This window comes from Onthophagus taurus, chromosome 7, assembly GCF_036711975.1.
Source record: "Onthophagus taurus isolate NC chromosome 7, IU_Otau_3.0, whole genome shotgun sequence".
Lineage (NCBI taxonomy): Eukaryota > Metazoa > Arthropoda > Insecta > Coleoptera > Scarabaeidae > Onthophagus > Onthophagus taurus.
This window is the reverse complement of record NC_091972.1, coordinates 16,077,029-16,102,692: the sequence shown is the minus strand read 5'-3', so window position 1 is coordinate 16,102,692 and position 25,664 is coordinate 16,077,029. Positions and strand designations below refer to the sequence as shown.

General features: G+C 33.3%; 3 protein-coding genes across 3 annotated transcripts; 2 read left to right on the top strand and 1 right to left on the bottom strand.

Moving 5' to 3' along the window:
- The first annotated feature begins 4,841 nt into the window (after positions 1 to 4,841).
- On the top strand, positions 4,842 to 5,905 carry LOC111419258 (juvenile hormone acid O-methyltransferase-like). The gene is made up of 3 exons (XM_023052041.2): positions 4,842 to 5,297; positions 5,355 to 5,635; positions 5,695 to 5,905. The coding sequence occupies exons 1-3, from the start codon at positions 4,930 to 4,932 to the stop codon at positions 5,856 to 5,858; spliced, it is 813 nt and encodes a 270-aa protein (XP_022907809.2). The 5' UTR covers positions 4,842 to 4,929; the 3' UTR covers positions 5,859 to 5,905.
- LOC111419259 (juvenile hormone acid O-methyltransferase-like) lies at positions 5,889 to 21,483 on the bottom strand. The gene is made up of 3 exons (XM_023052042.2): positions 21,071 to 21,483; positions 6,141 to 6,421; positions 5,889 to 6,081 (listed from the first exon to the last, which is right to left on the bottom strand). Exons 1-3 carry the CDS (start codon positions 21,433 to 21,435, stop codon positions 5,915 to 5,917), a joined length of 813 nt encoding a protein of 270 aa, XP_022907810.2. The 5' UTR covers positions 21,436 to 21,483; the 3' UTR covers positions 5,889 to 5,914.
- On the top strand, positions 16,524 to 17,566 carry LOC111419260 (juvenile hormone acid O-methyltransferase-like). The gene is made up of 3 exons (XM_071198113.1): positions 16,524 to 16,942; positions 17,001 to 17,284; positions 17,334 to 17,566. The coding sequence occupies exons 1-3, from the start codon at positions 16,578 to 16,580 to the stop codon at positions 17,495 to 17,497; spliced, it is 813 nt and encodes a 270-aa protein (XP_071054214.1). The 5' UTR covers positions 16,524 to 16,577; the 3' UTR covers positions 17,498 to 17,566.
- Positions 21,484 to 25,664: the final 4,181 nt, after the last annotated feature.

Sequence of the window (25,664 nt, the reverse complement as noted above, 5' to 3'; positions counted from 1 at the left end):
ATCTCCTCACCTCTTGATTGTTCTAAACTGCAATCTGACTTAAACAATCTACATGCTTTTTGCTTAAATAATCGCCTTTCATTAAACTTATCAAAGTGTAATGTTATTTCCTTCTCTAGGAGGGTGAACACAATCCACTACAATTATAGCGTCGCTGGTGAGAGGTTGCAACGTGTCTCATTTATTAGAGATTTGGGTGTTACATTTGATTATAAATTATTATTTGATAAACATATCGATACTGTTGTCTCCAAAGCCTGGCGTATGTTAGGATTTATTATGAGATCAACGGTAGCTTTTTCAAACATTGCTGCAATTAGAAATCTCTATTTTGCCTATGTTTACAGCACACTTAACTTCTGCAGCGTCGTTTGGAATCCTCAGTATCTCTCGTATAAATCTAGAATTGAGCGTATTCAATCTAAATTCCTCAAATACCTTTGTTTTAAATTTTCCATTCAATACATTGATTACGAATCAACTTACACTTTTTTTTGTATGTTAACCCTCAACCAGCGTCGCTTTTGTGGGGATATATTATATTTTTACAAACTTTTGAACAACAAGTGTGATTCTCCAATGCTTGTTGGTTCTATATGTGTTCACGTTCCTCCGAGATTACTTCGCTTTGATTTTCTATTTATGACACCTACTCCTAGAACCAATGCCTGTCAAAACTCTCCTTTATTGGGAATGGCAAGATCGGCAAATCGTGTTAACATAGATCTGTTTCAGCATTCTTTCTATGCATTTAAAAAACTGCTCTTTGCTGCAGTTGGTGTGTTGCCTCGAGCGTTCATTTGATATATGATATATTTATATCACCTAAACTTAGTTTTAGTTTTTTTTTCCTTTTGAATCCCTTTTGTACCATTAATGTTAATTCATTATTATTATTATTGTGAACTGTAATTCTATTTTATTTGTATACAATTGGTTGTTTGTGGTACAGTATTATTGGGTTCGACCTGTTTCTGTACCCACATGAAATAAACAAATAAATAAATAAATTATAAAAGATTCTTTTAATCTTTGAAATACAACAACATCATTCAGTGAAATATAATTTTTTTCTGCTTACTTTATGCACACATTAAAACTTTTAACGGCCTCACATTCTTAACAGTCTGGTTCGTATTTTTTAATTCTTGACCTTCACTTTCTCATGTTGATTCATCTGTGCCATCTATGTTTTCCAGTGGAAACAAATGTTCATCATTTAATGGGATTAGGTAACAAATTAAAAAATTTAATTCCATAATAATTAGTGCCATCCCTAGCTTTTTCAGTGCGAGTATAATTAATTACGAGGTTATCATGGTGTCTGGTTCCATAATGATGGACCTCATCATGTCTTTTAAAATTCTGAATATTAAGTTTTTTAACTCTAAAAATTTAGTTCTACAACACTCAGAGAATTTTAAATTCGAAATCACTCGGATGCATCGTCTCTGAGCGCTAAACACCCGAGCAGCATGTGCAGAATGACCACAAGCGAAAATGGCATATGATAAGTGAGCATAAAAATATCCATAGTATGCTGTCATAACTGTATTTACTGGAACGATATTAATTAAATTTCTAATACAGTAAATAATTTTGTTTAATTTACTAGTTGTTTGTATTGCATGCTCTTCCCATGTAAGCTTATGATATAAATGAACTCCTAGATATTTGACAGTAGGGTTATCAACATTATCATTTAGTGCACGTAATGAGAAGATTAACCGCTGAGTCTTAGATTCATTTACGCTAAGCTGATTAGCTGAAAACAAGTCAAAAATGCAACCCTGAGGTTGTATTCACAGTGGTTGTGTCATCAGCAAATAATACAATGTTACTTGACGCAGGAACGTTATCAGCCAAGTCATTAATAAATAATAAAAAAAGTATATTTCCGCGTTCGTAAGATTCTGCTCAGTGAGATCATACATCATATCTGAAACATCTGTTCAATATTTATGAATTATTAATAAAAAAAAGTAGTACTCCACCATTCACAGGAATTATTATCTCTTTTAGATGTTGGACAGTGCAGATAATAATCAAATTCAACCCCAATAGGACTCTTTTTCATTGTAACAATCCCAATACGATATATAAAATCTCTTGTTGCAGTTTCGTCTAGTTTTCTTCTCATCGCTTGTAATTCATTCTTGAAGGATCCTTGTGGAAACATCACAAATTATTAATTAAAGTATCCTCTTTTTAATGCAAATTGCGATTTTTTTTAAAAAATTGCATTTAGTTTTTGAGAAATATATTTTTGAAATTATCCACAATTTTTTCGAATTTTGTAATTTTCTCCGATTAAGTTTTAAAAATTCGTATAAAATCCAGTTCTTGGAATATGAGTATAAAAATTTCCCAATATGTTAATAAAAGTGTCCTCTTTCCAATGAACCAACCCATTTTGAAAAATAACTTTTAGTTTTTGAGAAAACAATATTTGTAGTTTTGATAAAATTTTCGATGTTGCAAATTTCATCGATAATTTTTTAAATTCGCTATAAAATTCATTTCTTGAAGGATCCTTGTGAAAATATGGCTAATTATTAATTAAAGTATTCTCTTTTTAATGCAACAAGCCGTTTTGAAAAATCACTTTTAGTTCTTGAGAAATAAATTTTTGAAATAATCAACAATTTTTTCGAATTTTGCAATTTCCGCCGATTAAATTTTAATAATTCGTATAAAATCGATTCTTTGGAATATGAGCATAAAAATGTACCAAAATGTTAATAAAAGTGTCTTCTTTCCAATAAACCAACCCATTTTGAAAAATTACTTTTAGTTTTTGAAAAAACAATATTTGTAGTTTTCATAAAATTTTCGATTTTGCAAATTTCATCGATAATTTTAAAAATTCGCTATAAAATTCATTTCTTGAAAGATCCTTGTGGAAATATCACCAATTATTAATTAAAGTATTCTCTTTTTAATGCAACAAGCCGTTTTGAAAAATCACTTTTAGTTTTTGAGAAAACAATGTTTGAAGTTTGCAAAATTTGATAATTTTGTGTCAGCAATTCTCCAAGTCTTCGGTGGAGACTTTTTCGCAAGTATTGCATAGTAGACATACAGCGTCCTTCTGTTAATGTTTTTGTAACTTAACAATGTCTTCTTAATTAAAACTAGAAACTAATTTTTGTTAACCATCAGTATTGCAACATGCTAGAAAGATAGCGGTTTTTTCCTGAGAACGAAGCAGCGTTTTTTCAGGCATTATTTTCCAATACATAACAGAATCATCTGCATTGTATATGTGAGTAGGTCCGATGTTTAATGTTTTTATCTTCTCTGCTAATTTAGTTAGGAAAGGATTGACGGCATTTTGATCATTCTCTCTGAAGTCTAAAGTTTGAAATCCAGCCTCTACTAGCTCTAAAATTATCATTTCCATAGATTTCAGTATAACATTGTTTTGCTTTGGCAGATAAAATTTCGTAGGAAATCAGAACGTGTCTTGATCGTTTCGTACCAAACCTTGTATACAAATTAGTTTCAATTGGATATTCGGCTGTTCCTAAGGTTTTTCTGGCGCCAGGATCAGAATCACATTTGGCAATAAATCTAAAACCTTCAACCGAATCATTATATACAAAATGCACAAGGAGCAGCTTCGATTTGCTATTAATTCGTAGTACAGTAAATATCGAAGTTGCATAGCAAATGTCTAAAATCAGTTTTCAGTCTTTTCAGATTCTCTTTACACTTTTTTATATCAAAAATTTATAGTTGTTCCTGCTCCGTATTCATTTAGAAACACTTTTTCACATTCACCATGAACTAGTCTTTCTAATATATCAGACTTTTGTTTTATTGTTAGTGATGGGCAAAAAAATATATGTCAAAACTACAAAAACTACATCAAAATATTAAAACTGTGAAAAAAAGTACAAAAAAAATTGCGTCGCAAGCATTGATTAATGAACATTTGTAACCCATACAGGATTACTGATTTTACGTTACTATTGAACAAGCGTAGTTTTGTTCTTTTTGAAATGTTCTTATTTCCCCAGACAGGATACAATTGCACGAAGCCCCTATTTGCTCTCTGTATGCGTTCCTTCACATCCTCCTCCATCTTTCCTAAAAATGCTACCAAGGTATATGAATGTTTCAACTCGTTCCAAGTCTCTTTTATTCGCTATTGCCTTAGAATGACCACAGAATCATCTCCTTCGTTTTATGAACATTAACTTTTAGTTCTAATACTTCTGCTTCATCATGCAGTTTTCCCAGCTTTACCTCCATGTTATACAATCTTAGTGAAAATCGTCGCAAACTCAAGTTTCTCAAGTTTGTCTTGCATCTTCCACTGAATACCTGAAAATCCCACCTCCTTCATTCTATAACCTCATACATCTCCCTGATAACACTGATGATCTTTAGAGGGACCCATATTCTTCCAGAATATGCCACATGATTCTTCTCTTTAACGAGTCAAAAACCTTCTCAAAGTCGACGAAAATCAAGAAGATTCATTCTGCTTAATAATTTTAAAATTTGTACCGACAAATATCAAATGCCAAACGCATTTTCAACAACATTCCTTACACTTAATGTTCTCCTAACATATGCTGGAAAGTTAAAATAAATTGGTTATTTGGTTAAAAACATAAATGGTCATTATAAACAAAGCAGAATATTATTTAAGAAACACAACTTTTAAACTTAAAACGTAATGATCCCTGGCGCATGTTTGGTTGTCTAAAATAAACTTAACTATACTTAATAAAAAAATAATCATAATCATTGTTAACAACATAGGATTTGTTTTATTTTAAATCTATTAAATGCGCATGCGTACAGATTAAAAAAAAAAAAAAAAAGATTTTGATACGACAATGACCTTCAACCGAATCGCTCGAAGCAGCTCTATTTGAGATTAATTCGTCGTACAGTAAATATCGTTTCGTTAGAACCATGCAAAATCCGGCAGATTTTTCCAAATACAATCCTAATACGTTGTATCAAACGCAACATTTTTTGCGAAAATATCAAGATGCGTTAAAATGGAATGAAAACGAAAACGTTCTCGAAGTTGGATGTGCTAGTGGAACTATTACAACTCAAGTTTTGTATCCGTATTTAAAGGAGAAGAAGATAAATAATTTATTAGCCGTAGATATTTCTGCAGCGGCTATTGAAGTTGCTAAAGCGACGAATAATAATTCAAAAATTCGTTTTGATGAAATGAATTTTGGTGATTTGAATCAAGGCGATTTGTACAAAGAGAGGTTTGATAAAATTTTTGCGTTTTATTGCTTCCATTTGGTTAAACCTGCAGAGGTGTAAGAATGTTTTTTTTTATTTTTATGGTAAACATTTTTATGAAAAGTGATTTGTAGATGGCCCAAGAATGCATATAAAATGTTAAAAACGGGGGGACAAGTCTTTGGTATAGTCGTCAATTCTCCAAATTTCTTTACAGATGTAATGAATGACCAGATAGCTGATAAATCAGCTCCATGGAATTCGCATATTCAAAATAGACCAAATCCTCTTAATTTTGTCGGGTCAAACCCAGTACGTGAAATCACAAATATTTTAAGCGAAGCTGGGTTTACTGTTGACTCAATTGCAAGAGAAGATGCAACGAGTAGTTTTAAGGAAAAAGAAAACATTATAAGTAATATTGAAAAAAATTGTTTTGATTATTGAAATTATTTTTGTTTTTTTTTATTATAGAAACAGTTTCAAGCTCCAGTTTATTGTCGCAATATGTACCCCCAGAAATGAAAGACGATTACTCAGCGGATTTCTTGCGTAGAATATTTGATCGATTGAAAATTGATGAAAATGGTTATCATTATACGGTGGAAGTTGTTTGTTTTATAGCAACTAAAAAATAGATTTTGTAACTTTTTATTCATATTAATAAAGAAGATATTTTATATGATTTTCGGTTTTAAACTTTTTTAGCAAGAACGCTAAGAACATCCAAAAAGAAATAATAATTTCCATCACTATCTACTTGAACATATTTCATGGCTTTATTGAGATAATCTTCCATGTAATCATTTCTCATTGATTCTGGGATAAAATTAGAATATGGATTTATCGTTCCAATAGTACCTTAACAATAAAAAAAATTAATAAACACAATTTACGTAAAATTAAAAAAAAAAAAATACCTTTAATAGTTTCTATGTTGGAAAATGTAGAATATTTGCGTTCACAATTAATTTTAATTGTTTCTAATCCAGCTTTGTGAAGAACATCAGCAATAAAATCGGTTGGTTTAGATCCGTAATCAACAAATTGATTTGGTTTATCGTTAATATATTTCCACCAAGGTTTATCTTGTTCGTTTCGTTGCTCTATTAATATCTCGTTATAAAAACATTTGTTCACAATCATATATGCGAAAAATTGACCGCCAGGTTTTAACATTTTTGAAATATTGTTGGACCATCTAAATAATAAAACAACCGTTTAATAAAAAAATTACTCCCTGTGTTCCAAAATAAGTGTCCGATTTCCCGGTTTTGTGAAACTTACCAACGTCGAGAAATACATTACAATTTTGTACCATCAAGTGACGTTTGAGTAGATAAATTAAACATGTGTCTGAAGACGCGCGGCTAAACCCGAAACTTTCTATTATAGCTCTAGGTCTATTATTAGTTTCAGTTTGAATTGCTATTCAGCAGCCAGATTGTTGTATAGGTAGTTTTCGGTCTGTCCAAAAATTGATGGACTTTTGGCTATAACAGACACTGCATTCCCCGTATTAGTTATATCGAGGTTTTACTGCACTTGAAAATCTTGCGTTGTCTTAGTATTTGTAAAAATATCAGTTTGGCCACATAGTGGAACGTGAAGAAGATAAAGAAGAAGAAGGGCCTAATCTAACGCAAGAATTTTTTTATACAGGGCTTTTTATACGACGACTGACCATTATGCCCGGGATACACGAGGCTAGTTTTGTAAGCTAGGATAGCAAGCTAGGCAAGCTAGATAACTGTCCTGGCTTGCTGTATTCGCTTGGAAGATGCTAGTGCTGTTTACATGATGCCAGTAATTTTAACCCAGCCAAGCCAGTGCCATTGCAGACGGTTGACGGTACAAAACGTCCGTGAAGTAAAATGAACTGCATTCGTAAGAAAAACACAATACGACTGAAACAGTTACTTCGGAAACTATGTCAATTTGCATTAGACGAATTACTAGATGTATTAGAAAAACGTGTATGGACAAGACCATGGCTTTTAAGAAGGAATGAACGTGGATCATCGCTTTACTTTTAAAAGAACTTTGCAATAACGATATAGGCGAGTACAAGACTATTTTGCGAATGACGCCCGATATGTTTGATATTCTGTTGAGTCTTGTGACGCCAAAAATACAAGGAATGGATACAATAATGAGACAGGCGTCACCTGCAAGAATAAAATTGGAGATCACTTTAGATTTTCTTTCGTCCGGTATTAGTTACAGAAGGCTTAGTCACTTTTATCGGGTTTCAAGATGTGCTATAGGCAAATTTATACCAGAAGTATGTGTCGAAATCTACAAGGTATTGGAAGAAAACATTAAGGTTTGTATTATTTTTTATTTATTAAAAATACATTTGGGAATAATAACAAAGAATGTGATGTTTTTCCACCTCCACAACATCATGCATTTTTGAATGCTGTGGTAATCACATCGAAAACGTTCGTTGAATCTTCATAGTCAATACTGAATGTCGTGTCTGAAGACTCGTGACTCGGTGTCTGGTATGAAAATGTTGTATTACTATAATTTAAATCCGTCTTTCGACAACGAGATAATGTAGCATTGATTTCATCCCGAGCATTAATAGCCTGAATAGATGATAACATATTAAGTTGGCTAGCTACAAATACTCCAAAAATATCGTGTTCATTTTGTTGTGGTATTATTGTATGGTCTCTATTTAAATCATTCGTGAGCGACCTAATTTCGTTGACCAATGTTGCCACTTGCGCAATTGTAGGTATAATAAATAGATAATAAGTAATACTTAATAAATAAATAATGAATGAAAACAATTCACTTACCGTTGTTTTTCTTTTCATTGGTACATTTTTAATGAAACTGTGCATTTCCTTGAACCAATTAACTTTGACGTATATTCCTCTTGAGAACCAGCTCCAGACCTGGTTGATTTATCAATTTTTGACAGTTCTTGACAATAAATTGCTCTTCAATTTTTTATTTTATTTTTTACTTCTTTGGTATTCATTTGTATACCCATTGTCAATAATTCGCCACACATTTTTTGTAGTGCTGAATCTCGCATAGATTTGTCTTTATAAGACGGAATGGTAGCGTTCCATAGACATTCCTTCTCACGGTACAATTGTACAAACTTTAAATTTATTTCGTTACTTAGTTTCGGCATCTTGTTGCAGAAACATATGTAGTTGCAGTCAGACAAACAAAACCGCGTGAACACTGCGGCACTGTAGCCGAACGGATACTAGCTTCCCCGGCCACACGAAGCTAAACCGAAGCCAGCACAGCAAAATCAGTGGTGGGGGAAGCTTACTAGCTTTAAAAATAGAACGACAAGCTATTAAACTATCCTGGCTTCAGACACTAGCTTACTAGCCTGGAATAAAGCTAGTTTTGTATACACGATGATAGATGCACTAGCTTGCTAGCTTACTAGCACTAGCTTGCTATCCTAGCTTACAAAACTAGCCTCGTGTATCCCGGGCATTAGAACTATATAGAGTGTGGAAGATACGATATATCGTTAAGAGGTCAAGGATTCTAGACCTTTAAGTATTGAGAATTCATCTGAAGTAATCCCAGGAGAAGGAAAGTTTCGCTGTCTTCTCAAATTCAGGTTTAACTCGGGTGATAATATATTAAGAAATAATCTAATGACTTGTCCAAAGAATGCAAGTTACATAAATGCCACAACACAAAGAAGCTAGATATTTTTCTGTGTAAGGTACATAAAAAATAACAATGTTCCTGCAATTTGTTCCGGTTACATCAACCAGAGGTGAATCGTTAGCCAATGTAATAATTCAAGAATTTAGTACAGGCTATATTAAAACAACTATATCCGACAGTCTTGTATGTTCACTGCGCTTCCCATTCTTTGAATCTGGCTATTTCAGATGCCCCAGTACTATAAAGCCTAGTAAAAACTGTATGGGTATAATAGAAAATGCATATAATTTTTTTAATACGCCAAAGTGTTAACCGAAAAAATCAATGAGTTAAATTCCACATCAAGACGAGACAAATTGAAACAACTGTGTCCCACGCGATGGATTCAACGACAAGATATCATTGTTGTAATGAAAGAACTGTTAGAGTCCGTAGTTTCTGCTCTAGAAGACATGTCAACTTGGATAGATCGAGAATCATCATCTTGGGCAACATTGTTGATAAATTCTTTAAGTTCTTTTGAATTTATGTTGTGTCTTTTAGTTATGGAAGTCGTTTTTGCATACACACTACCCTTGTCAAAATTACTTCAAATGATAAATACCGACTTGTGTCAAGCAGTTTCAATGTTGACACATTTTTTAACAATATATTTCTGGAAGGAAACCAGTTGATGTGGAATATATTTGGAGAACAAGTAAAGACAACAATTAAAGACCAAGAGTTGTACTTAGACAAAGAAATAGAGCGAATTTTGAAACAGAAACTACAGAAGAATATTACAAAATATCAGTTTTCATCCCATTCTTAGTCAACGTCATAATACAATTAGATGAGAGATTTATTGCACACAAAGATATTCTTTTCCAAAGTAGCCTTTTATGTTTAGTTCCATCACTAGATAAAATTTAAAATTTTATAAATACGATTTAGTATTTACAGCTGCTGAATTTAACTTTGGTACAAAAGATTTTACAATAGTTTACCAGAAGAATTTCCCAATTAATTCTTGACACCCCCACTTCATTTGGTTTTCTATATAGTTCTAATGGACGGTCGTCGTGGATGACCCTGTACTATGCATAGCACAATTATATAACACATTGTAAATATATACTAATCAGTTGCTTATTTTTGACATTTTGATACACAAAATTAAACAAAAAGATGTTTTGCAGCTTTTTCCAGTGGTCCAGTCTTCTTTACACTGTTTCTAAATGAATATCGGGGTTTAACACTTTGTGGTATTTATGACATGACACATAAAATCATAATTAATATATGAATTGAAAGACTGGTGTGAAGTTATCCATAAATCCCAGCCATAAACTTAAAACATTAATAGCTCCGTAACTAATACGATTTGGGTCACCAAATTTCACACACAGGTCACTCTTACCCTGAAGAACAGCTTACAACCACCATTTGGTAAAAAAAACATTTCTTACCCCTTATTCTTATAGAATGTTTTTCTATGAGCCAATCATGATGGTGTACCCCACCCATGTATGGATTATAATAATGAATCAGTCTTGGCTGAGCAACTTACACTTTTAATTTTTGTACTCTGCTGCATCTTGCAACTGATGCTACTGGTTTTATAGTATCAAAATTTGTGACCATACAAACACATTTGCTATCATTCCATTTTACTAGCAATAATTTGTTTTCTCTATCAAATCTTTGATCATAGGATATTTATCTGGAGCTAACTTTTCTAGGACTTTGTAAAATTTAGTAAAATTTTGAAAACTTGCATTAGTATATCTAACAACGGTTTAATCTTAAACGATTTATCGCCCTTACTTTCATTAGCTTCGACATTATTCTGAAAATGTATGTAACACTTTACTTGAAGATAGGCATTTTTGCTCATAGCATTTTTTGTCAAAAGCTTGTGCAACATCCAAAAATATGGCAGAGCAGACTTTATTTTCTTCCATTACGATTTCGATAGTATTTGTTATACTATGCACTTGGCCTACTGCTACATCTTTATTCCGAAGCCCAAATTGATGCGTTGATGTATTTTTGGAACTTTAAGCTTTCTTGTTGGCTTTCATAGGAAATAATCAGTACTGGCATCGTCAGAAAGATCTTTTAAGTAATTTAGAACATTATTTTGCTTGTGGCTATCTGTTAATGCTCTTAATTCTGCTGTTATTTTATTTAATTTAGTTTTATCACCAGGAATTCTTGGTGAATTGGTTTGCCATTTCTTACTCGCTTTCCATTTTCTGCAATTTTGTCTCTAATTAATTTAGGATATATGTTGGGTTTAGGTTTTGGTGTGAGAAGCTTTCGCCATGGAATTCGTAAACTTGATGTGATGTCACGAGAGAGACAAAATCAGCAAATAAAGAATCTGCAAACCACTACAAGAAAGAATTTTATAAAATTATCAAAGACAACGAACTAACAGCTGATAAAGTGTCTAATGCTGGTGAAACAGGCCTACTTTGGCGTTGTTTATGAACTTGAATACTTGACAGCTAATATTAAAACGTTGCTTGTTCATTACGATACCCAACAAAATGCCTGGATGACTGCCGCATTATTTAATGCTGTTAATTTCTAAGATTTTTGAATAATTATTCTGATAATTTTGACTATTTCTGTCTGATATCTGATGATTATGACTAAATCAAAGACAATATTTATATTAAGCAAGGTGCCAGTCTTGCTGAACTTCCGATAAATGCATAAATCAACTTTTGGAATTTAGTCTGATATGAACACAATGCGTTAGTCTGATAAATTTCAAGACTTGGACGTAAATCTTAAAAAATAAGAATTAAATTTTTTTTTCATTAACAGAAAAATTATTAACACATTGTGCGGTTAATTACGAATAAATTAACTAAGAAAAACATTAATTGTATTATAAAAAACAAAGATAATAATAAGACAAATTGAAAAAAAAAGAAAATACAAAAAAATAAATAAAATATGAAATTTGAAAAAGAAAATACACATTTGATTACGTTACAGTAAAGTTAACCAGTATGTTGAAGTGTTGAGTCTGTTGAATTTGTCTTCGGAATAGGAGTATAAAAAATGGTCTCATGTCTTAAAGATCGGGGCGGCATACGTATATGTATTCACACAACCCAACAGGACCGAGGAAACAAATCTTTCATTGACAATATTGTAAAATGTCAGAGCGTCGTTACATAAACGGCGTTGGTGGAGTGGAATAAGTTAGAAAGAGCTGCACGCAGAATCGTAATCTTTATAGTTTAAATTAAATTTATAGGTTAAGTGTTTTAGAAATTTCTTTTGAATTCTTTCGATTCTGTTTATATAAGTGTGATACTGCGGATTCCAAATGGTAGTGCAAACATTAAGTATACTAAATACTTAAGCAAAATATAAAACTTTCACCGCTTCAACGCTTTATATTTATTTAGTATGAACAATTTTTTGGTGTATATTCCAAAAGAAATGCGAGAACCATAAAATATGGAAATTATTTTTATGAAATGAATGTTTTAACTGTCCTAGCAACAAAATGTTATATTTAAACAAAGAAGTATTATTAATAAATAATACACTACTCTCCAAAATTATCGCACCACCTAAATAATGCATTAAGTTTAAAGGTATTTTTTTTTTGAATCAACTGATGGATTTTGATGATTCATTCTTCACGGTATAGGTTGATTTTTAAGGAAGAAATGTGTTGATGGTTTCTGACAATTGTCAACGTTTTACCCATATACGGGTGTAAAAGAAATTTATGTTTTTTCTTCTAATTTTGCAACACCCTGTGGAATTTATCAGAAAGAACCGCTAAATTCCATTTACATTACGTAAGAATGGCAACCCTTCTCTACATTTTCGTTCAAGAATCATCTCGATATCTCTTTTATCAAGGAAGATACACATTTTTTAAGTTTAACTTAATTTTGTTGAAATATAGTCTTTACTAATGAAACAAGCAGGCTATGAAATATCAAACAGTTTGACAGAAATGTTTATCAATTTTAATTACGCATTTAGCAAGTTGCTGCTTTGGGTTATTAAGTGTTTATTTGACATGGACCGTATTTCAAGACATTTAAACCGCGATTAAGTTATCGTGAAGTAGGCTTGAGATTAGTAGTTTCTCATACAACAATATCACGTGCCGTTCAACGATTTCAAGAGACAAATGATCATACAAGACGACCTGGACAAGGAAGAAGGAGTCACAACACTAAGCCAAGATCGTTTTATTAGACTTCGTGCTTTAAGGGAACGTTTTGTTACAATGAGAAACTTACAGATACAACTAACAGATGTTCATAATATTCGAATTAGTACTAACACTGTACAAAGGCGTCTCGCCGAAGGTGATTTGCATGCAAGGACTCCTGCCAGAGCACCAAATTTAAACGCAAATCATCGTAGAAGGAGATTGCAATTTTCCAGAGAACATCTTGATTGGAATGCTGATGACTGGGAACAAGTACATACTGTTCACAGATGAATCAAGGTTTTGTTTATACAGCTCAGATAGAGGTTTAAGAGTAATTCGACGGCCCAATAAACGCTATGCACAGTGCAACATACGACCGACAACTTTATTTAACACGTTGACTGCCCAACATGAGATAACTCGTAGTTTTTTGACTTGCCATTTTTGCGCCGCTACGAGTAAGTTCATTGTTTATAAGTGTAAATATGGATGGATGGAATCCAGGAATAAAATAAACAATCAAGTTTGGCTTATACGAATAGATTTTTTTTTGAAAATGAACCAAAAATATACATTCACTGTTTATTCATTAGTTAACAGAAAAAGAATATACTTATTGTTTGTGATAAATTTTAAAACAATCTTCAACACAAAGAGGTGGCTTCTCTTCACAGACTGGGCAGAAATAACTCTTGTACAAACTCGACAAGGCTTTGTCGGTCGTTGCTTCTTTGCAGTAGGGGGAATATTTTGTTAATAATGAAGGTCGTCCAATTTAGATTTTTTAGCTGAAGTTGATTGAATATTTTCGCCAATCAATGTCTTCACAAATTCTTCTCTGAACTTTATTAGTTTTACTGTGGAACAATTTACTTTTTGAAAAAGGTTGTGCGCATTATGTATATATATCTCAATAATATGTAATGCAACTTTTTTGGCCACCTAATTGTCTTTCGAAGAGCTGTGTAGTATGATAGCATTTGATCTGATTGGTCAATGCCAGACATTCCGTTGTTCTCGCTTGTCCTTCCATTTACAAACAGTAACATTACCATTTCACTGCCAAAATATCTCTCCTTTTTTTAGTTTACGATTTACAACATCCTTGGGATTTCCTTTTCTATTATTTCGTAGCGTTCCACACACATAAGTTTTTCGTGTAGTCAGTATATTTGCAAGAGATACAGAGTTATAAAAATTATCCATGTAGACTGTATATCCTTTGTCCAGATAGTCCTCAAGTAAATGTAAAACAACGTCACTAGTGTGACCTAAATTATGTTCATTTTCTTCAGATTTTCCGCTCTAAATTTTAATTTTGAGAACAATACCATCAGGCTCACAAAGTTCATAGAGTTTGATGACGTACTTGTGTTTCTTATTTTTTATATACTGGCGAAATTGTAATCTTCCACGCCATAACATCATTGATTCGTCGATACAAATGTTTTTATTTGGCACATAGTTTTTTCGCATAATATTGTTGAAATGATTTAGAATAGGTCGCACCTTGTATAGTCTGTCGGACGATGGTATTGAGTTATCAACTAAATAAAAATAGCGTAGTAACAGTTGAAATCTATTCCGACTCATATACGATCGCCATAACATTACATTATACATTACGTTTCTACACCAATAATTTTCTATTGTAGGAAAAGAACAAGGTCCCATTTGTAAAAGAAGTCCAATAAAAACCTTCATTTCAGCAGTGTCAACGTCTTTCCAAAGTGATAGCCTTTTAGATTTTGTTAGACTTCCATATTTTTCAATTTCTTGTGCAGCATACAAATTCGTTTGTTCGACCAGTAATATAAGAAAATCGTTGGAAAAAGATAAGTCCACAAGCCTTTGCACTGTGAAATTTGCCGTATCTAATTTCAAACCAATATTCTCATGAAAAATAAATATTTCAGGATTTTGTTGATTTTGTGTCCACAAATTATCATTGGTATTTGATGTGGTTGCATAAGGAGCATCTTTATTGTAATCTTGTTCAAAAATTGTGTCATCTTCAGGCTCTGAGACGACTTCATTATCACTGCACTCACTGGAATCATCAGTAGGTACATAATCACTAGTGTTGTTACCATCTCCAACAAAAAATTCGTCAGATTCACTTAGATTAGCAAAATTTTCAAGTTTGGCTTCAGTAAGTGGTTTTCCTTGCAATTTTTTTAGTATGTTTACATTTATTATTTTATTGCAAACAAATAGACACAAAAATATTTAAAATCGACGAATATGTAATGTTTGCGATTCAAGATCTGACTTTACACTGATGAACTTACTTGCTAAGCGCTTGTACGTAACGTTGTACTTAGGCGACAAATCGAAGCATGTCTGTACAAATCAACTCGTAGTGGGCTCCTGCAGAGCTTTGTCTAACAAAAGCCGACTACGAGATAATTCGTAGGACCCTTTTTTCTACAAAAAAAAAAACATGCTGTAAACTTTTAATGATTACTTATTATTAGTTACGAATCATAATTAGGATTTTTAATAATATAATATGATTAAATCGATTTGGCTTCTCGGACCGGAATCGGAAAAGTGCCGTGGCAGTCAACAGACCTTGCTTCTTTGCGAAGAGGTTCATTAACAGGTGAAAGGTATATTACAGACATTTTATCGGAACACGTGGTACCCTTTGGTCCTTACATAGGAAATAATTTTTTATTAATGCATGATAATGCAAGACCTCATGTTGCCTATACGGTCCATGACTATTTGGATGAAGTTGGTATACACACCATGGACTGGCCACCCTGTAGCCCTGGTCTCAATCCAATAGAGAACTTATGGGATAATATTGATCGTCAGTTAAGGGGCCGACATCCACCACCTATCGTTTTGGACGACGTTGAGAGGATGGTAAGAGAGGTTTGGGATGCAATTGATCAAGATCAAATTCGACGCTTGATTTTTAGTATGCCTCGTCGCTGTGAAGAAGTGATACGTAAGAGAGGCGGAAATACACGTTATTAGGTGATTTTGAGAGAATTGATTAAGGATTATGTAGTGTTTTTTAGTTTTCACCTACTTGTTTAAAATGTTAATAAAAATTCGTTACATTTAAACTTGTGTATCTTCCTTGATAAAAGAGATATCGAGATGATTCTTGAACGAAAATGTAGAGAAGGGTTGCCATTCTAACGTAATGTAAGTGGAATGTAGCGGTTCTTTCTGATAAATTCCACAGGGTGTTGCAAAATTAGAAGAAAAAACATAAATTTCTTTTTACACCCCGTATATGGGTAAAACGTTGATAATTGCCAGAAACCATCAACACATTTCTTCCTTAAAAATCAACCTATATCGTGAAGAAAGAATCATCAAAATCCATCCGTTGATTCAAAAAAAATACCTTTAAACTTAATGCATAATTTAGGTGGTGCGATAATTTTGGAGAGTAGTGTATCTTATCTTTGATAATCACAATAAGCTTTTCCTTCTTAATTGATAGGAAGCCTTTAAAACATCCCGATTTTCGTGATTAATGTAATTTTTACTTGCAGCAATGTTCAACCCAGTCACTTTCTCTGAAAATAATTACAACACGGTGATTCAAGCAAATTCGTTCTTAACAAACTATAAAGATTACTTCAAATGGTTTGATAATGAAATAATGTTAGATATTGGTTGCTCAAATGGGCGTGTTACCAAAGAATCGCTCTATCCATTCGTAATGAATCATCTAAAACATCTAATTGGAGCTGATATTTCGGAACATGCTATAGATGTAGCAAATGACACTTATAAAACGTCTACATTATCGTTTGAAGTAATGGATATAATCGATAGTGAGCAATGTGAAAAGGATCTTGAGAAGTTTCATCACATTTTTGCATTTTATGTATTTCATGTTTTACCAAGATCAGATTTGTGAGTATTATATTAAATTAATTTTAGTTGTTTTTTTTTTTATTTTTCATCGTTTTAGATGGTCTGTAAATATCTATAAGATGCTAAAACCGAAAGGTCAATTATTTACATCAATAGTTGTGGATTCACGTAATATAGTAACTATTTGCATGGCGGATCAACGAAATGATGAAACGAAACCGTGGTCAAAGTATATAAAAAATCTTCTAGATATATTTTTTGATTTTGGTCCAAACCCCAAAAAAACAATTTCAGATATTTTAAAAAAAGCTGGATTTATTATAGACGTGATGGATGTGCAATCCGTTTCCTTCTCTTTTCCAGAGGTCCATTTATTGCGAAGTATTTTTTTAATTTGTTATTGAAATGGTATTATTTTTTTAATTTTCAGATACTTTAGTGGGCGGTAACCACTTTTTGAACCACATTCCGATGGAATTACGTGATGAGTACATTGAAGATTTTGTTGGCAAATTCATCAACCAAGTTAAAACTGAAGATGGCAAATATAGTTATTCACTTGATGTCCTAACAGTAGTTGCAACTAAACCTTAAATGCTTTATTTGCTTAACACGTAAATACATTTGTAACCCAATGTTATCGAGAAGTTGAAAAATATATTTCTTTATTACTGTGTAATGTCTTGTTTTATAATTTCCATTGTTTATTACTTTATGGCAAATTCAATCCAAAAGATATTAAAAAAAAATAACAGTTAGTTATAAACATATGTGATATAGGACACAGAAACTCAGGCTGACTTTGGTATGTCTTTTGAGAACTTAGTTTGTGATAAAAAGGGCTCTTTGTTACATACTTTGTTATTTAGAGTACTGGTCAGTGATCTGAGTCCAGGTCTAACTCCTCTTTTATGTTTATGAAGTTAAGTGATATATTTTTCGTAATAAAGAAATCAAGCAAGTCTGGAATTTTATTTCTATCTGTTGGCCAGTAAGTAATGCAATAAATACGCCAAAATGTGTACCATTATTTGCTAGGAGTAAGTATAAATGGTAATCTGAAATATGGTTCGATAAAAAATGCAGCCGCTCCATATTCTGTGTCATAAGTCGAATTTGGTATCGAGCACAGCAATCCTTACGTGAAGGGCCACTATGTTCAAATATAAATTTGCGGAAATCTGGAAATGTTGGAAGAAAGCGAAAACCCATATATGTAGAAAAGATAAATGAGGTACCTCATATGTCGAAAAGCACAAGTCAACGAAGTATTAAGTAATAATAATAATAATAATAATAATAATAATAATACTTTATTGAGCTTCTCAATTACAGTAATAAAGTAACAGTATCCTTTACATTAAATGTGCTCAATATGAGTTAGTTCGGTTTTCACCGTTCTTCCACCAACCCATCACAACGAAAAGAAAAACAAAAAGAAAAACAAAACAATAATTTCAATTCCATAACCGTAATCGCACTGTAACATACATACATTATAACCTAATAAATCTAATCAAAATTCATGCTACAAAAGACCGATGCAAACAAAAGAAAAATATGAAATATGTCGCTCCCTCCCACTTCTACAGATTCCCGTGTCCCTGTATTAACACTGTCCTTAATCGCCTCTTAAACTGCCACTCAGACGAGCACATTCTAACATTCATAATAATATCATTAAATATTTTACTAATTTGATAGGTAAAACTGTTTTTAAAGAATTCAGTTCTGTGTATGGGCGGCGTTATCGTACCTTTAAATCTTATATTAAGATTGTGCACGTCCGAGCGGAAGGTAATTTTATCATACAAATATGCAGGTTTCTCCTTGGTGACCACATTGCGAAACAACAATGCCGAGTGCGCCAAACGTCGCGACTGCATGTCCATCCAGCCGATTTCCGACAGTTTACTACTTACATGGTCCGTTCGCCTCAACCCAAACAATAGTCTTATACAGGAGTTTTGAACTTTTTGAATTTTAGACTTAAGTACACAAGACAAAAACGGATAATACAAGCAATCCGCAAAATTAAAGTGCGATAACACTATGCTGTCACATAGTAATCGTTTAGTTGTTCTATTGATGTACTCTCGGTTGCAATAAATCAATTTCAATGACGCATATGCTTTTTGTACACACTTATTAACATGAGAATCAAACTTTAAATTTTCGTCAAGAATTACTCCTAAGTCTTTTGCTGATTTACTAATTATCAATTGTTTATTGTTGATTTCAATTTTGATTTTATTTTGTAATTTAATTTTAAGTTTTTTGGGACCAAACAGCATTAATTCTGTTTTTTGCGGATTGATGCAAAGGCCATGCCCCTCGGAAACCCGTACCAACCTTTGCAAGTCTTCATTAATTTTTGCGCACGCCACATCCACCTCCGATTCAGTGAATGAATGGTATATTTGTGTGTCGTCAGCATACCAATGGGCACTGCAATACCGAATTCTGTCTTTGAATTGACTTGTGTATATACTATACAACAAGGGAGATATCATTGATCCCTGAGGATATCCAACCCTGACAAATGACGGCTTAGAAAAGCGACCATTTATTACGACTTGCTGTTCCCTATCAGACAAGTAGCTCATCAAAAGACCTACTGCTGGTTGACTCACCCCAATATGATACAAAATTGAGGACAACATTTTATGATTCATCCTGTCAAATGCCTTCGAATAATCAAGCAAACACAGTACTGTTACTTTACCGCTATCGGACGCCCTCAGTACATCATCCACTATGTTAAGCAAAGCCGTAGTGCAGCCATAACCCGCTTTGAAACCAGATTGCGTTTCTGGCAACAATTTATGTTTGTAAACAAACGCCTGGAGCTGCTCACACATAATTTTCTCCAGCACCTTAGACAACACTGGTAGAATGCTAATCGGACGTAAATCAGCAAATGAATCTGGCTTTTTTTTCTTTGGTAATGGAACTATTTTCGCCTTTTTCCAAGCGTCTGGAAATCGACCGTCCGACAAACAGCAATTAACTATGTCTTTAATTTGAGGTATTATGTGAGGGCAACAGTAATTAATCATTTTAATATTAAGTCCATCTAATCCTGTGGCGTTGCTTCTTATGCAGTTAATGTCTTCCTCTATTTTAGCATCACTGACACATTCAAAATTGAAAATATGTTTTGTGACTACATTATTCATATAAGATTGATATAGATCTCTGTCAATGTCCCCATTCAGAGGAACTATATTTGTGAAATAGTTGTTAATTTGATCCGAGTCAGCAAGCTGCTCAGGGATACTGTCAGTTGTGCGAGTTAAAATTCTACATTTCCGCAACGCTATCCATGGATTAGTTTCCAATCCCATACAATGACTAACATACGCCTTTCTTTCTCTGTTTATGGCTCCCTTTACATAATTCCTCATATCTTTATAGTATTGCCAAGACTCATTTGTTTTTAATGATCTATATTTTTTATATAGATTGATTAAGCCCTACACCAACGCAATAAAACCATTCCTTACATTTCGCAACAAATTTCAGCGTTTGAAATACTGCTTGGCAATGCTTGATTTTGACAGCATCTTTTCATTCAAACTTCATTCATGTTGATGACAAATGGTTTTATTTAAAGAAAACATCGAACAAGTACTTCCTCGCATACGATGAGATAGAACCTTATCATTTTGACACATTACGTTTGATAAGAAACGTTATGTGTCAACCTCCTAACAGTCTTAACGGTAATGAACTAGATCTCGGTTTCTTCAATGCCATATAGACACTTCAGTACCAAACTGATGCTTCCAATATCGATTAACTTAATCATTTCGTCACTGACCTCTTTAATCAACTGAGCTGTAATACACCGAATAAGGATAATACACTTCCTATCACAGCAGCAATGCATGATAGAAATCATTTAGGCAAAGACAAACTGGTTCAACTACGACAGTTACACCTTTGCCTTAAATGTGATAGTCCTACTATTATTAAGCTAGCTCCACACAATGCGCGGACTGGCACGTCACTTTAAAGGAAAAGTATTGTAACTTTAACGAAAATTTTGTGTTTTCGTTATAAAACTTGTCTTTATTTTAAAACGGACACTAATTTTGTGACTTAAATTTACATCAAATCGGACACTTATTATGGAACAGAGAGAGTAATTAAATATGTACTTACAAATCTGTTTCTGGAATCAATTGGAAACAATAAAACCCAAAAATATGTCCAAATTTTTCGTTATATTTCGAACATTGTTCTTCGTTGGTCACATCGAGTACTTCAAAAGAAATTTTCTTATTGACATTATTAATTTTTGCGTACTCGATGGCTTCTTCGGAGATATCGGTTGCTTTTAGCTGATTTAAGTGTTTTTCCACGAATGGATAAAGAGCTTCTTTGGTTATATTCCCAGCAGCACACCCAATTTCCAAAATATTTTCCGGTGGGGTCCATTTGAATAATTCTTCGTAAGTTTTTAAAAAATCTTTCGCGTGTTGAAGAGTGTTTTTATTGAACAACGAAAATTGTGTTGGATCTTTCATGTTAACGTGTTCTAATGTTCTAATCAAAATTTATTTTTATACCAATAAAGATAATAAAAAGTTTTAGTGATAAAAAATTGTTATGTAAAGAATAAATGTTTTGAATTAACTTGTTTGCTACTTATTATCTGTTAACGATAAGGAAAAAATAAAATTTTTTTGTTAGAAGATAACAAATAAAGTCAATGTGTTGGCGGGTTTCTTCAAGAATATGAAGACCGCGATGCTTGGTATCAAATGGATGGTGCTCCTGCACATAGGACCTATGCAGTGAGAGTTGTGCTAAACGATATGTTTGAAGATAGATGATTAACGGGGCCATACGCGGACAAAAATGATATGCAAAACAGAATTCGAGCTGCTTTTAATTCATTATCTGGCAACTCTATCGGGGAGCTCACCAATCGTCACGTATTAACAAGAATTGAAACATGTTTAGGAGAAAATAGCTGTCTTTTTGAATATTGAAGGTTTCAAAAATGTAAGAAAATACAGGATGTTCCATTTGAAACATGAAAATTGACTTCACTTTCGGTGTAACCACAAGTAATTGGAAAGTGACAAATTTTAGTTTAAGAGATCGTATCAAGTCCACAAATTTTTAAACACCCACTTCATTTTGTTCTTTATATAGATCTAATGGACGGTCGTCGTGGATGACCCTGTATTAGGCATAGCACAATTATGTAAATACATACTAATTGGTTACTTATTTTTGACATTTTGATACACAAAATTAAACAAAAAGATAATAATAATAATAATAATATGACTTTATTTGTCCCATTAGATGTATATATACATAAAATTATTATAAATTAAGCCAGGACAAATTAGGCGGAGTTCAGGTGCAGCCGTAACAGCACCTGCTCTTCCACTCAAATCTAATAAAACTAATTCTAAATATACAAGAGAGAAAAAGAAAAGAAAACGAAAAGAAATAAGAAAAGAAAAAGACCCGATGGCGAAATCATAATTAATTACTAAGCGTAAACTGCCCGATCCCTGTCGCCCTACAATGATTCTGAATTTGAGACAAGCGGCCCTTCATTCTGTGACGAAACAACCTTGAAGAAGTGCTACATTTTATAGTTGATGGCAAATCATTAAGAATATGTGTTATTTGGTATGAAAAGCATTTCTTAAATAGCTGGTGATGATGTATCGGCGGGGTAAGAGTGCCCTTGAATCGAATATTCAAGGTATGAACATCGGTACGAAATTTTATTTTATTGAACAAGTATGGAGGTTTCTTGAAAGTAATTATATTAAAGAACAAAACCGCCGAATGAAGTATGCGCCTATTTTTCATGTTGAGCCAACTCAAATCCTTTAATTTGTGCGAAACATGCTGACGCCCCCGTAACCCAAATATCAAGCGCAAGCAAGAATTTTGAATTTTCTGATTTTTTTTCGTATTGCTATACGAAATACACGGATCATACAATGTATCACAATAATTAAAATGCGCTAACACCAAGGCCTCGCACAAAAGCACCCTTGTTATACGATTGAGAAACGACCGACCGCCATAAATCAGCTTAAGAGTAGCATACGCGGAAGCAGTGCACTTATTGATGTGTTTATCAAAGTTCAAATTTTCGTCCAATAAGACACCTATGTTTTTCACACAATCCTTCAACGGCAATACTTGATTGTTGACAACTATCTTGACCCGATCCCGAACAGAATTGTCACTTATCACCTTTCTTGGCCCAAACAAAATCAGCTCTATTTTAGCAGCATTAAGACAAAGGCAGTGACGCCTAGAAACCAGCACCAAAGCCTCTATATCCGAAGTCAGACCTAAGCAAGCATCATCGACATCCGATGGCAGAAAAGATATATATAACTGGGTGTCATCCGCGTAGAAATGATGATTACAACTTTTTATGTATCTGTTAAAATGCGATGTGTAAAGTGAGTATAGTGAGAGTGGACACAAAATTGAACCCTGAGGAACACCGGACGTTGTCAAAAGAAACGATAAAACGCTACCATTCACCTTCACGCACTGCATTCTGCCCGTCAAGTAACTGTGCAAGAACCCCGATGCAAGATCATCAAACCCAATGTAGCGAAGCATGGCATACATCAAGTCATGATTGATAGTATCAAAAGCCTTTGAATAGTCTAAGAGACATATCAAAGTCAATTTTCCTTGGTCTGTGCTTCGTATGATATCGTCCAGAATATTCGATAGAGCTGTATTACAGCTATAATGCTTTCTAAAACCTGACTGTGTAGGCGGTAAAATGATGTATTCCGTAACATAGTCCTTTAATGGAGATTCGACTACTCTTTCTGTAATTTTTGCCAATATCGGTAAAATGCTAATTGGACGAAGGTCTTTGAGGTGATCAACATTCGCTTTCTTTGGTAGAGGCAGAACCATGGACCTTTTCCAACAAGTGGGGAAATGACCTGCAGACAAGCACCCATTTATCAAATGTGTGATAAAAGGCAAAATATGAGGAGAAGATAGTTGAATAAATTTAATGTTTAAACCATCGAGACCCGCCGAGTTATTTTTAATACTGTGAGTTGTCATGAGAAACGTTTAACCAGGTTTCAGTCAGACCCAGAAGAGAAAAGCCGGTCCCCAACAACAAACCCTTCAAATCGCTAAAGCATGGTAACAGAGATCGCACGTTCAAATGAGCCAGAGTAAGACTCTGCATCGCTCGACAAGTGTACTAAATTTTGCTAAAATTAAAATTAATTAACGTATAGATTATTTAAATTCGAATGTAGATTTATGATGAGCAAATCGCCCTGTGAAAACAAATCAAAACCAGAGACAGCAAAAAAATAATAATAATAATAATAATAATAATACTCTAAACAATAATAATAATAGTATTAAATATAATAATAACAACAAAGCAAAAAAGAAATCGAGCTATGGAAGCAAACACAACAAAGTATAAGAACCAAGGGAAAAAGAGAGGAGAGAAAGGGAGAAAAAAGAAGAAAAAGAATCAAACAAAAAGAAAAAAAAAAAAAAAAAGAGTGTATATCTACGTTATGAATATCTGCCGCAGATTTTATACAAATAGTAGAATTTTTACAATTAACAAATATTTTACCATCATGGGACCATGCATACTTGTTACCGAATTTCTCGCGAGCCATTTTCAATAACGTAAATCGAGGTGATGTTAAATCTTCACATACCGCCATACGAGAACCCTTTAGCTTTGATTTTACCTTCATAACTTTGGCCCGAGATTTGTAACTAACGAATTTGACAATAACAGACCTCGGCAACTTCTTACTTTCTTCTTACAGGACTTTACCTGGTCCAGTCTGATTTACACTTAATATAGATAAATATTGTTATACAGGTTGTTTCTAAATGAATATTGGGGTTTTATCACTTTGTGGTTTTTATGACATGAAACTTAATACCATAATTAATATATGAAATGAGAGAGCAACTCAAACAGTTCTGTTTCTAGGTACGCACTGCGCTAGAAAGCGGTAGTAGCAAAAATTGCGACTAGAGAATAGAAAGTTTTTTGTGTTCTGCAGTTTGCTAAGTCCAAATCTGTAGTTAGTGTGCAACGTGCGTTCCGGATTAAGTTCAGATGTGATCCTATGGTTTATGTGCCAACTTTGCACATGGAATGTTGTTGCATTGTGATGAATCCACATTTCACATTAGTGGACATGTGAACACTCATAAATGTGTCGAATTGCAACGAGACTCTGCTAAATTGAGTGCTTTTTGTGCCTTTTCTCGGCAGAAAGTGTATGGTACATACACTGTTTACCTTCTAGAAGCAAATGTAACTGGTATTTTCTATCTTGATGCTAGTGGCTATTTCCCCAATTGGTGGAGACGAACCAAATAACTTCATTTGGCAGCAAGAGCATGCATCACCGGCTTGAAGTATGCCGTGTGAAGCTTATAAGTGTTCAATGGTGGTCACATTGAACTCCAGTAACCTTGTAGTGTTAGAGTTACTCTTTCATTTCATGTATAATTATGATTTTGAGTTTTATGTAATAAATACATGAATTCGAATACGATTCTAATCCTACGACTAGATCACTAAATCGAACGCCTTCAACTTCTGAAGACGACACAAGATATGTTCGTTGTCGAGAAGCGGGTTGGTCTTGATGTTGGAATGATCGTGGATTCTCTTCTCATGTTTAGATGCGAATGATACAATCTCTGATGACACTCTGACTTTCAAGTCGCGATGGAGATAATACACCTT

Excerpts from the sequence above, each read along its gene's own strand:
- LOC111419260 (XM_071198113.1), top strand. The coding sequence starts at position 16,578 with ATGTTCAACCCAGTCACTTTCTCTGAAAATAATTACAACACGGTGATT. Across the intron at positions 16,943-17,000 it reads GTTTTACCAAGATCAGATTT|ATGGTCTGTAAATATCTATA; the intron begins GTGAGTATTATA and ends TCATCGTTTTAG. Across the intron at positions 17,285-17,333 it reads AGAGGTCCATTTATTGCGAA|ATACTTTAGTGGGCGGTAAC; the intron begins GTATTTTTTTAA and ends TTTAATTTTCAG.
- LOC111419259 (XM_023052042.2), bottom strand. The coding sequence starts at position 21,435 with ATGAAAGATCCAACACAATTTTCGTTGTTCAATAAAAACACTCTTCAA. Across the intron at positions 6,422-21,070 it reads TTGATTCCAGAAACAGATTT|ATGGTCCAACAATATTTCAA; the intron begins GTAAGTACATAT and ends TTTATTATTTAG. Across the intron at positions 6,082-6,140 it reads CAACATAGAAACTATTAAAG|GTACTATTGGAACGATAAAT; the intron begins GTATTTTTTTTT and ends TTTATTGTTAAG.
- LOC111419258 (XM_023052041.2), top strand. The coding sequence starts at position 4,930 with ATGCAAAATCCGGCAGATTTTTCCAAATACAATCCTAATACGTTGTAT. Across the intron at positions 5,298-5,354 it reads TTGGTTAAACCTGCAGAGGT|ATGGCCCAAGAATGCATATA; the intron begins GTAAGAATGTTT and ends AGTGATTTGTAG. Across the intron at positions 5,636-5,694 it reads GGAAAAAGAAAACATTATAA|AAACAGTTTCAAGCTCCAGT; the intron begins GTAATATTGAAA and ends TTTTTATTATAG.